Genomic DNA, 13,653 nt, shown 5'->3' with positions numbered 1-13,653 from the left:
GCATTAAACATTGGTGAGAGAACAGGAACTGTAATGCATGTGTTACATGTGTACTTTCAATTTTATTATTTTAAAACTTTTAACTGCCTCATCATTACTCTAGACCCTCTGGGACATTTTACAAATGAAAATTATATAAAACAGTCTTCCCAGTTAGGAATGTTTTGATTTATTTAGAAGTCAGAGTATGTGTACATGAAAAAATAATGATATTTTTAAAACCATAGATGAGTAAATGACCACACATGTGGTACATTTACTAAGTATTGGGGTTTTCTGAGAGAGAGAGAGAGAGAGAGAGAGAGAGATCAGTATGGGCTGGAGTGGTCAACCAGGTAACCTTACAGACATTAGGGATGATGGGTTTTAGAGCTATATTTCTTATTTGAAATCTTATCTCAGCCACTTCCTGTGTGATGTGAACAAGTCACTCAGCTTTGAGGACTGTTATTGAATACCTGTTTTATATAGGAATTGTACTACACTCTTTACCTATATTACTTTTAATCAACCAATTATAGTTCTTGAGAAAGTGATATTTAAACAAAAGCATGAAGCAAGTGGAGAAGGTGGGGAGCATGGCTAGTATTAGTCAAGAGTGAGCAGGACAGGAGTGGTGGCTGAGTGAAGCGTGAGTAGTAGGAGATGACGTATGAGAGCCAGCCAGGGCAAGATCCACATACGTCTATTATATGAACTTTTGCTGGGAGTGATTTGGGCAGCGGGGTGGGTGGGCCAGGATTTCGATCAGAGGAATCCCATGGTTCGTTTTGTGTTTTAAAAGGATCACACTGGCATCTGTATTGAAAACTGATTTTAAAAGGACAAGCATGGAAATAGGGAAAGAAGTTCCTGGCATGAGAGATATTGGTGCTCAGACCAGGTTGTTAGCAGTGACGTTGGTAAGGAATGATCATATTCTGCATTGTGGTAGATTAGATAAGGAATGTGAAGAAAAGAAGAGTTAAGGATGACTTTACTTTCTAATCTCTAAGTCTTCTCTAGAACTTTGACAGGGAATAAATTTGTCTCACTTTATGAACTAGGAAACTCAAGATTAAGAGCTTAGTTTTGACTTGCCAAAGTCACCTGGCTATTGAGTGAAGAAGTAGGTTTCAAACCCAGATTTATTTTACTCCAAAAATTATGTTCTTTCCTATTGCACCATAATATAAAATACGTAGTACAATGCCTGCAGCATATTAGGTGCTCGATACATTGTACTTTTTGTTCTATTACTTTCTTTTCACTGAGTCAATTTTTTTTTTAATTTGGTTAATAGATTTGAATAGTTCATGTAACAATAGGCATAAATTTAATCAACATATGATTTTATTAGGCTAAATTTATTTGCCCATTTTGCATATGCTTTACCATGTTGATATCCAGAGAAGTTCTAAAAACAAGAATAATCATCCATTGGCATTTGGAGGTGTTTTTGCATAGATTTCTAAACTTAAAGAGTCTTACTAAAATTAATACTTCTAATCTGCCTGAAGATTTCATTTTTATCTGTTTATGCATAGCCTCTGGAAATTAAATATGTTTATGTTGTATATATAAACTTCATTATGCAAAACAAGTTTTCAAAAGCATTTTAAATGCTAAAATCCTTGAGAGAAGCATTATGTTTAAAATCAAAGTAATTGCTATGGATCCACGTGTAGAACATTAAGATATGATCTGATTTTTTTCTTTTTATTATATAGGTGTAAAAGGCTTGATCTTCAGCCTTTAGCTTACCTTTGGCAGAGAAACCAAGAAGACTTGCTCCGAGAGATGATATCATCTAACATTCAAGCAATCATCATCAAAGTAGCAGCTTTGGGTATGTAGCCAGACCTTTAAGGAGCTGTCTGTTACCACACAGATAATCTGAGTTCACTAATAAGCAGTTACAACAAAAAAGGAAAAATGACTTAGAATATAAAAATGTGAAATCACAAGCTGAAGAAATTGAGTAAAGGGAAATTTTAAAATAGGCTTTTGATGACCATTTACGAAAGTAATTATTAGTGAGCTTCATCTTTTTTTTTTTTTTTAATATATAACTGGTTCTAAAATTGATATTGTATTACAGTCATTTAAGTTCTTTTTATGGGATTTAGAATTTAAGTTTGTGTCAATAAGTGGCACATGACTGTATAAATAGTGTTGCTATGAACATATGAACATATGGGTCATCTTGTACGTTTTCTGTTGCAGACCTAGATCCCATTTCTTCAAGATGCCTACAGTTCTTTTAATGGGAAATAGTGTGTGTGTGTGTGTGTGTGTGCGCGCGCGCGCGCGTGCGTGCATGTGTACCTAATACCTCATGAATTCATGACATTTTGAAATCAGATTCAGGACTATGTAAGAACTATAATAATTACATATTCCATCTGTGCTTTATTTCATAATGAAAAATCTTGATTCTCAAGGATACATAGTATGTAATTTATTAAAACATCTCATAATTACTAGGAACAAGAAGACCAAGTAGCAGATCTGCAATACATTCTTTCCAGTAACTGGGATAAATTCTCTGAAAAGAAAGAAAGAAGAACCCCCATATAATCTTATAAAACATTAACTTCTTGTCATACACAAACAAATGAAGTTACTAATGGTATTTACCATCTGAGAAGAGTGCTTATCTTTTGACTGTCCTTAGCAGGATGTAACTGCTTGCTATGATTGATTTGGTAAACAAACTTGGAAATTTTGGGTTTGGGACATGACTCCCTAGAACTTGTCATGTACAATATGTAACTATCTGAATATGAAATAGACATATTTTATAACTGAGGTATCTTATCTTCTGTATAAGAGATATAAACTACATGCATTGCTTAGAGACTTTACTTGTTAACCTGGGTCAGAGCTGATCTAATATCTAAAAAACACCTAGAGGGTGACACAGATGGTTCAGGTCCCCTCCCTGCTTCACCAGGGTCTTTGATTGCCTATATCTTTAAAATTATTAGTAAAGTTTGATACTAGGTAAAGTGTCTCTAGTTTGTACGAGTCTGATTTGATGATCCAATCTTTCGTTATTGTAAACATGAGTAGTCAATGGGATTTTTTTTCCAGACCCACAGCTGTATAAGATACTTTTAGGCAAGAAAGAAGAGAGAGTAGAAAATCATCATGACGACTCGGCTATTGTTCACAGCCCTGGTAATAATTACAGAACCTTATAAAATAACGAAAGAAAGAAAGAAAGGAAGAAAGAAAGAGGGAGGGAGGGAGGGAGGGAGGGAGAAAAGGAAGGAAGGAAGGAAGGAAGGAAGGAAGGAAGGAAGGAAGGAAGGAAGGAAGGAAGGAAGGAAAGAGAGAGAGAGAGAGAGAGATGGTTGTTAGAGAAAAAAAAAATAGGAGACGGTATTTATCCATCTCAGGAAACCCTTCTTCTTCTTGAAAGTTATATTTGCTTACAAAATAACTAAATCAATTACTGGAATCGCCATACAGACAGATAGTGGGAGACCAAGGTCAGGTGACTACTGAATGCTAAGTATTCTGTTTACAAGTTAGGGCTCTTTATAGAAAATACCAGCAAAAGCCTAGAGAATAATTATTGTCACGGATTATTATAATTAATGATCAGGGAGCCGCATCACTATTATAGACTTTGTTGAATGTAAAGGGTTATTTAGGTTGAGCAGATGAATGATATAAGAGTCTATTCTGTGTGCTTCTGAATAGTATGACCGCTAATCTGCTAGAGTGGGTTAAGACTGGAATTTGACAGTCTTACCCTAAAAGGAGTAAAGGCTTCACTCCTTTCCCAAACTGCAAATGGAGTATTTCTTTTGAAGTAATAACAGAAATGATCCGAGAGCAGGTAACTCTGTATAGGCTTTATGATGACCACTGGAAGACATATAATTTGATGTCATGGGCACAAATGATGACATGATGGGAGTAGGTCACAAAATTTTTGCTCTTTGGGAGCTAAAAGAATATTCAGGGGGCAGTAACGGGTCTGCTGGTTTAGTTACCATGCATAGAGCTGCATGGTGGAAAAAATTCTAAACCATCCAAAAGTAAGGTGTCACAAGGGAGAAAAATGAAAAGATGGAAATAGAACAGATAACTAGCTCAACTGGGTGAATTTATTTAGACGGCTTCTTAAAAAGAGATAATAACATAGGAAATTGTTGGAATTTCCATTGAAGATTTAATAAAGCACTATTATGTTTGAGAAGATGGGAGAGGCATTCTGGCACCACCTTTTAAAATGCTTTGGTAAATTCACTATATCCTAATCTAGAATAGTTCAGGCCAATTATGAGGACTATCATTTAGATGGAAAAATAATTAAACAGGGGGATGAATTTATTCTCTCAGTTAAGCAATAGAGTCTTAAAAAAAAAAAAAAAAGAAAACTGAAAGGTCAGATCTGTTTGCCCGATTCCCAGAAAGGAATCTTAGGCCATATGCACCCATGGAGGTAGAATGTAGAACTTCTTAGAATTGTTAGATATTGGGCTAAATGAACAGCAATCCCTATTGAAAATAAGGGTTGTATACTGAAAGGCTCAAAGGTAATATTTGTAGTATATAGAGATGCTCTAGTGAAGAAAACCAAAGTAGGACTAAGCTTAAGAATTAAGGACAGGGTGACATCATGCCACATGACAAGATCCCTTTGTCTCTCCCTTTCAATCTACAACTAGTGGAACATTTATGACCCAACAAAGTTTCCTCTGCTCAACACACTAATATTCCTGAGAGATCCACATATCCATACATCTGAAGGTAGGCAAATTGGAATGTATAGGGAAAGCAGAATGACAGGGATGGTGCTTGTGACTTTGGTTCCTAAAATGTCACGGCTAAGAACACAGCCCCAACAAGTGTAGTAGCAGTGAAGGAGAAGGTATCTGTGACTCCAGACCCCCTACAGCCCTAGCAAAGGAAAAGAAGAGCAACAGTGGTATCAGCACTCACTACTCTGGCTTCCTCCCCTGGCTGCAGCAATACCCACAGCAGAGAGTCCCAGAGCAACAGCAGAGATAGTGCAAGTGATTACAACTTCTTGGACACACAGTTCCTGCAGCTATAGAAAAACAGGCAGCACTAGCAGCCGGGTTAACGAACCCACCTCTTTCCCTACCTACCCCATGCCCCGCCATGGCAGTGGTCCCCCAAGACTCAAAAGACTTGGACACATCGGGGTCACCCATTATCTCAATGACCCTGGTGGTGACACTCATGACCATAGTGACACCCACCACTGCAGGGACAATGGTAGCAGTGAGGCATTAGCACCCCCAGAGGCACAAGCAGCACAGCTCAGAGAAACCAAAAACTTGCACTACAGAGTCACCTACTAGAAAATGAAAGGTCTTTAATTACCAACCTGATAAATTATTAAGATCAAGTGATACCTAAATAAGAAGGTATTTGCTACTTCAAGTGAGCCAGCAGAGCGACCACCATTTAAGCACCATGAACAATGGTAGCATAGTACCACAAAAAGAAAATGATAAATCTTCAGAAATCAAACTCAAAGTCATAGAAGATTCAGATCTAAATGATAGAGGATTCAAAAGAGCTCTCATGAAGGAACTCATTGAGATAGAAGAAAACTCAAAGGTAGTTTGATGAGCTCAGGAATAAAATTAATGAATAAAAGAAGTACTTTACAAAAGAGATCGAAACTATGAGAAAGAACCAAACAGAAATTCTGACGCTAAAGAACTGAATAAATGAGATGAAGAATGCATTGGAAATCACTGGAAATAGAGCAGATCATATGGAAGAAAAACTTCTTGAGCTGAAGATAGAAATCTAGAAATGATTCAGGTAGAAGAGGAGAGAGAACTAATATTTTTTAAAAATTAAAGAACTCTGTGAGAATTACTGTCTCCATTAGAAAGGGCAACGTAAGAATAATAGGTATCTCAAAAGAAGAGAAGAAGGGAACAGAACCAATTTAAAAAAATAATTAATGAGAATTTTCCAAACTTAGAGAAGGAACTGGACATACAAGAGGCTAACAAAACAGCTGATTACCTCAACACAAAAAGACTTTCTACAAGACACATTATATTATAGCTGTCAAAAGTTAATAATAATGAAAAAATTCTCAAGGCAGCCAAGGAAAAAGACAGTAACCTACAAAGAAAACCCCGTCAGGTTACTGTATTTAGCAGAAATTCTGCAAGCCAGGGGAGAGTGGAATGACATATTCAAAATATTGAAAGATAGTAACCATCAGTCAAGAATAGGTTTCCCAGACAAATAAAAGCTGAGAGAATTTACCATCACAAAACCTGCATTATAAGAAATGTTGAAAGGTGCGCTTCTGAAACAAAAAGACAAAAGTATACAAAACTTTGAATAAGGTAACAAACAAACAAGCAGAAAATTGTAACTGTTCCAGAATGAAATGCTAAATATTTAATTATAACATAAAGGTTGAAAGGTAAAAAGCTTAAAAATAACTCTAACAGCTTCAATTTGGTAATGAACACAACATAAAAAGGAATAATATGTGACAACAAAAACATAAAGGAAGAGGATGAAAGGAACTGAACTTCTATAGGTAAAAGAAGACAAGATGCTATCACAAGAAAAAGTACTATTTTATCTATGATACGTCTTATACAACCTCATGGTAACCACAAAACAAAAATTTAGAACTGAGATACAGAACATAAAACAAACAAACAAACAACAAATAAAAACAACAACAATGAGAAAACAGAGAAAAAAATCAAATTATAGAAGCCACCAAACTAAAGTAGCAGACAGAACACAAGGGAAGAGAAACAATGGAGATCTATAGCAATGAGAAAATGAAAGATCAAATGGCAGTAGTAAGTCTTCATATATCAACAATCACCTTAAATGTAAACAGACTGAATTCACCAATCAAAAGGCACAGAGTAGTGGGATGGATTTAAAAACAAGATCCATCTATATGCTGCCTTCAGGAGACCCATTTTAGCTCCAGTGACAAACATAGATTCAAAGTAAGGAGATGGAAGATGATGGTATAAAAAGGGTGTAGCCATACTTATATATATATCATAAAAGTAGACTTTAAGACAAAAAGGTAACAAGAGACAAAGAAAAACATAATAATAAATAGGATAATCCATCAAGAAGACATTTCATTTATTAACATATGTGTACCCAACTTAGAAGCACCAAAATATAGTAACGAATTAATAACAATAAAGGAAGAAATAGCAACACAACAAAAGAAGACTTCACCCCACTGAGAACAATGGATAGATCATTCAGATAGAAATTCATCAAGGAAACATTAGCTTTAAATGACACAATAGACTACATGGACTTACATATTTTCAAAAGTTCCCATTCCAAAGTGACAGAATACATATTTTTCTTAAGTGCAAATGGAACATTCTCAAGGATAAACCATATGTTGGGACACAAAAGAAGCCTCAGATTTAGGAAGATTAAATCATGTCAAATATTTTCTGAACATAGTGATATGAAACTAGAAATTAACTGTAAGAAGAAAGCCAGAAAAAGCACAACTATGTGGAGATTAAACAACATGCTACCAAACAGCTATTGGGTCATTGAAAAAATAAAAGAAGTTAAAAAGATACATGGAGACAAATTAAAATGAAAATACTACATGCCAAAATTTTGGAATGCAGCAAAAGCGGTCCTGAGAGGGAATTTTATAACAATACAGCCCTACCTCAAGAAGCAAGAAAAATCTCAAATAATCAATCTAACATTACACCTTAAGAAACTAGAAGAAGAATAAACAAATTCCAGTGTCAGTAGAAGGAAGGAAATAATAAAAATCAGTGTGGATTTAAGTGAAATAGAGATGAAAAAGACAATAGAGAATATTAACAAAACAAAGCTGATTCTTTGAATACACAATTAAGTTGACAAACCCCTAACCAAACTCACAAAGGAAAGAAAAAAGAAGAATCAAAATCAGAAATCCAAGAGAAGTTAAGACTAATACCAGAGAAATACAAAGGATCATAAAAGAATACTATGTAATGGACAACCTAGGAGAAATGCACAAACTTTTACAATTATACAACCTTCCTAGACCGAATCATGAAAAAATAGAAAACCTAAAAGACCAATCACTAGTAAGGAAATAGAAATAATAATCACTCTCTCACCCAACCCTCCCAAAAAAATGTCCAGGTCCAGATGCCTTCCCTGATAAATTCTATTCAATATTAAAAGAAGATTTGATACCTGTCTTTCTCAAACTCTTCTGAAAAAAAATTGAAGAGGAGACATTACCCTGATACCAAAACCAGGCCAGGAATGTAAATTTGTGCAGCTGCTGTGAAAAGCAGGTTTCTCAAAAATTTAAGGATAGAACTACCCTATGATCCAGTAATTCCTCTTCTGGATATTTATTTAAAAGAATACAAAAAAAGGAATTCAAAAAGATATATGTCCAGCAACATTATTTACAATAGCCAAAATATGGAAACATCCTAAGTGTTGTTCATCAGTGGATGACTGGGTAAAGTAGTGTGTGTGTGTGTGTGTGTGTGTGTGTGTAAAATAGAATAGTATTGTCCCATATAAAAGATGAAATACTGTCATTTGTTACAATATGGATGGACCTAGAAGGGATTATGCTAATTGAAGTAAGCCAAAAGGAAAATGACAAAAACTTTATGATTTTATGCATGTGGAATATAAAACAGAAAAGTAACAAGCAAAACAAAACAAAAACAAACTCATAGATACAGAAAACAGACTGGTGGTTACCAGAAAGTAAGGGAGATGAGAGGAAGGGAAAAACGAGTGAAGAGGGTCAAATATATGCTACCAGATGGAAACTAGATTTTGATAGAGAGTACACAATAGAGCATACAGATATCCAATTATAATGTTGTATACCTGAAATTTATATAATGTTATAACTAATGTTACCTTAATAAATATAAATAAATAAATATTAAAAACAAACAGTATGTTGCTCCGATTCTGTATAAGTATAATGGAAAGCAGTTTTCTACTGCCTACCACAGCTTGATTTAGTTCTTCAAATACAGAAATGTTAATGTAAACAGAATTGATTTAAGGAAATTGTAACACCACCCTTGAGAGAGATGGATATGGGAGAGATATAATAAATTGATATTACTGATAACTCCTGTCTGGAATTATGCAAAGTACATTTATGGAAAACTTAAGACAATAGGCAGAGCTGTAGTTGGTATAATATACTAATTGAAACTCTCAGGGGACTTACATTATTTTAGTGTGCAAACCATTTTCCTAAATTACACTAATATCACTAATGTACCATGGTAATAACCATGTTCTAGCTTAATTACTGTTGCCTCTGCTGTGCCAGTCGTAGATGCTGGTTTTGGGGTACTACATCAAACCAAAATGTTCCCAAAAGCTCAGGATGATGAAAAGGACTGTCTAGTCCCAATCGAGACACTAGAGGGAGCTCTATTCCAGTAGACTGGCTGCATCTAGAAATGGCCCTGGAGGGACAACAGAGCTTTAAATGACTGGACTAATAGAATATTTATTTAATGGAACATCATATCAGTCATGAGTGAAGGAAGAGAGCCTATATCTTTACCCGGGAAATACTACTGAATATTTTAATAACTATGAAAGTTGTTGCTTTTAAAGATCAATGTCCAGGAGTATCAGAAACCAAGCTAAGGATGCCAATTTATGGGAATACTACAGTTAGCCTAGATTATGGTAGGACATTACTTGACGGGGAAGCGTTATATTTGTTTCCTAATGGCCCAGGTAACAGATATAAAGGGGATTTGTCTTTCTCATGGTACATTGGTTGGGATTAGACAGATAAAAGAACAACACCATGTTGTCCTGAAGAGAACATGTTGCATAATGACATCTGGAAGCAATGACTGTTAAAACCTATACTGTGATATCTAAGATATAGTTATGTCCTCAAACCAGATGGAATCCAGAATTTATTGAACAATTTCTGATCACTACCTGAGTCACCATGAATGTGAATGTGCAATGAGAAAAGTTGTTTTTGTTGGGCCAGAAATCAAGAGTGGTACTATAATTCTAATTGACCTTGTATGCTAACCTGAGCCAGAGTATATCCAGTGTGACAAGAAGGGACCTAGAAAGCTGTTCTGATGGTCCTGTATATCTCCCTGATTTGCTATGCAGTTTGATTATTTCTGTCCTTTAAATTACCAGTAAAGATTGATAGTGGATAAGGTCTCAGATTTGTGAGTATATTTTGACAATCCAGTCTTTTGGTTTAATTCAATTTCTCATTTGTTTTGTACATTACATATGTTGGATTGTAGAGAAAATATGTCTGCTTCTACACAGTTAAGCCTTTCCGAGCAAATTTTACAGAAACTTAGGATGTAGGCTAATATACAAGCATTAGAATTTTATGTATAACTGGATAGACAATGAGAACTCCAGAGAAATGTACTTCTCTGGAGACCAGGGGGCAATGAGGCCACGACCTCGGAGACATCTCCTGGGTTTTAACGCTGGAGACACTAGTTCTCTTTCCCCCTCGAAGAGATTTTTTTTACATTTGAAAGTGTGAAGATACAAGTTCTTTACTTTTCCAAAGAAACTCAGGGGAGGGAGAACAACTGCCTTTTCTTTTCCTGAGTAAACATTCAGATTTATTTCTCTGGGACTCCTTACCTATAGTTCTTGGGGTAAGAGCTGGGTCAGAGAAGAGCCAGTAGTAATAGTAATGTATTCTGCTCCAGGAAACTTATGTTGGCATTAAGCATATCAATAAATATAGATATTAAAATTTTAAAAATATATGAAACAGCCTCAGAAGAACAATGTTAATACCACCACTAACACCAATATAATTGTTGAGAACAGTTAAAAATAATTTTTTACATATGCTTTCTCAAATTTTCCCCTCCCATTTTTAAGAGCTCTATATCTGCTTTGTCTGAGTATGTAACTATTATGAACTGTATACTATTTTTGAAGGATTTTTTTTTGTATTATAATTAACATACCATGCAATTCACCTATGTAAACTGTAAATTCACAGGGTTGTACAATCATCACAATTGAATTTTAGAACATTTTCGTACCCCCATAAAGAAACCTGTACCCATTAACAGTCATTCCCCATTTTCCCCCAATTGTCTTCTCCCATCCCTAGTCCTATGCCCCACGAAACTACTTTGCATATTTTTATCTTTATGGACTTTCCTGTTCTGGAAGTTTCATATGAATGGAATCCTACAATGCGTGGTCTTCTGTGACTGGCATTTTTCGCTTGGAATAATGTTTTTAAGGTTCATCTATCTATATTATAACTTGGGTCAGTATTTGATTTCTTTTTATTGCCATATGATAATCCATGATGTATTGTCCTGAATTTGTCCATTTCTTCTAAATTTGGAATACTATAAGGAAGTTCCTAATGTCTTCTTATTGTCTTTTTATCATCTGTAGAATTGGTACTGATGTCATTGTTACTGTTAAGGCCTATAGGAGTTTGATGTCACCCCAACGGTGGTGGGGAGGGAGAGCGATATCTTTGGTGCAGAAGTGTAGTTAGCATTTTTCCTCAGTTCTTCCTCATTGACATAGTGAAGAATCACAGGTCAGTGAGATTTAGAAAAGATTTATTAAAAGTATATTTTAGAAAGATAAAGAAGGCCCCAAAAAGAAGACCCAGAAGTGGGAATGTCTGTCTTATATTTGGGCCATGATGGGTGGTTCCAAAGGCATTCCTAGGTGATTGGCAAGTGAGGTAGGTCATTTTGATTGACACCTGGCTGCTATATAACTCTTTGCCTAGTGCGTATGTGTTTACCCAGAATAATCCGTTATAGTTAGATTCATGAAGTTCCAGGCATAAACATAGTATTATAATGAAGCTTAAATTATAGGCAAATTAAGGTAGTACCTTCTGCGCAGGTGTCTATAGCCAGATTAGGCTAGCTAAGACTATGACCCTTCTGTCCTTTGTCTCTAGGGACGCAGGAAGGATTCTCTAACTACCAATAGGGTGTTCTTTAGGCAGTCTCTGGGCCGGGCCCCTCTTCCTTTGTTCCCCCTGTTGCTCATGTCTGACTGACTACCTAACATCATCTTTTTCATTCTAGTTGATGATTATTTTATTACTTGCCTTTTTTTGTCTATGGTCTTATAGATTTTAATCTTTGGATTTTGCTGATTTTCTATATGATATGCTGGGGGTTTTTTTTATTTCATTAATTTCTGCAGCTATCATTATTATTCCTTCCTTTATACTTTCTCTTTTAGAAAAACTCAGTTTGGTCTTTCTGAATAGGGAAGAAAACTTTCCTACTCTGTTTCCTGTGTGTCTTCTTTACTCTTCATACAAAACATTTCACATCTGGTTACCAGATGTGTAGAGGTTTTTCCCAACACTAAACAATTCATGACACAAGCTGGGTGTCCTATAATTCAACTCCATTATGACATTGTCTGCCTGCAGAGAGCATTAAATTCAGGTAAAGGTCTCAGTCCTACAAAACCACCCTCTACTTCAGAAGCCAATAATAAGCCCAGCTTAACACCTGGTTGTGCTTCTGACCAACCAGTTATAGACAAGATTCCAAGGACACTCTCCCCTTCCTACCATTCCCTCACTCTTCCCTCCCCTTAGACTTCAGATGCCAGTTACCTGTACTTCTAACTGACTGGCTATAAATCAGAGGTTCTCGTGACCCCACCCCACCCCCTACTTCCCTTTGGATTCAATTAATTACCGAGAATGAGTCACAGAATTCAGGGAAATGTTTACTTACATTTACCAGTTTATTATAAAAGAATATGATAAAAGATACAAATAAACATTGCAAAGTTGGTTCTCTTAGAAACCAACCCCTATGCTTAGGCTGGGTCCAAAAGTCACCTCATTAACATAACAAAGGACACCTTTATAGCTCTCATCACGTCAGAAAGTCCAAGGGTTTTAGAAGCTCTTTGTCAGAAATGGACAAAGATCATATATTTCTTGTTATAAACCACTATATTACAATGCCTCACATCATAATGCTCATTTTTATTTTATTCCATTTTTTTGGAGATTTGTTTCCATAATTCTTGTAGCATAAGTGTTGTTTTACAAAGATGTGCCATGTTAATCCGGGCTTTTATAGCCTGTGACATATTGCTGTTTATGCATCTTAGTTTAAGGAGCACTTTTTTATTTTATTATGGTTTAACTTGATCTTTAAGAAAGACTACTACTCAAAATCAAAAGATGTCATTTCAGTGCCTGATTTTATCACTTCATAGTCTTATAACCTAGAGAATTTACCTAGCCCCGGAACTAGCATTTTCACAGACTTCATTTTCTTTTTCTTTCTTTCTTTTTTTTTTTTTTCTAATGCCTACAGAACCTAGTATTCCTAGGTGGTCTCTCATCCAAGTACCAACCAGGCCCAACCCTGCTTAGCTTCCAAGATCAGATGAGATCTGGCATGTTCAGGGTGGCATGGCAGCAGACTTGACAACCTTGATTTTCTTAAATAATGTTTTAGTATGTTTTCTATTAAACATTACTACTAAAATGGAACAGTATCTGGAAGTTTTTTGAACAGTTTAACATATTACATGCATTATTATTACTGCTAGATAGGTATAGGGATAATTATGAGCAACTTTTAATATGCTGTAATATATGTGAACAAGTAAATTTAGTGGTAAGCTTTTCTC

The 13,653-nt window shown here is 35.5% G+C and overlaps 1 protein-coding gene and 1 pseudogene across 3 annotated transcripts in view; one reads left to right on the top strand and one right to left on the bottom strand.

The window, feature by feature from the left end:
- DPH6 (diphthamine biosynthesis 6) overlaps nt 1-13,653 on the top strand; it is a 238,271-nt gene that overhangs the window by 78,932 nt on the left and 145,686 nt on the right. For all 3 annotated transcript variants that reach the window (XM_016139599.2, XM_016139601.2, XM_036238889.1), the window contains exon 5: nt 1,710-1,828. In XM_016139599.2, coding sequence (XP_015995085.2) covers nt 1,710-1,828 — 119 coding nt within the window. The remainder of the gene's footprint in view (nt 1-1,709; nt 1,829-13,653) is intronic.
- On the bottom strand, nt 13,326-13,444 carry LOC118600514 (annotated as a pseudogene).

Source organism: Rousettus aegyptiacus, unplaced genomic scaffold (genome assembly GCF_014176215.1).
Source record: "Rousettus aegyptiacus isolate mRouAeg1 unplaced genomic scaffold, mRouAeg1.p scaffold_m13_p_3, whole genome shotgun sequence".
Taxonomy (NCBI): domain Eukaryota; kingdom Metazoa; phylum Chordata; class Mammalia; order Chiroptera; family Pteropodidae; genus Rousettus; species Rousettus aegyptiacus.
This window is presented reverse-complemented; position numbering and strand designations above follow the sequence as displayed.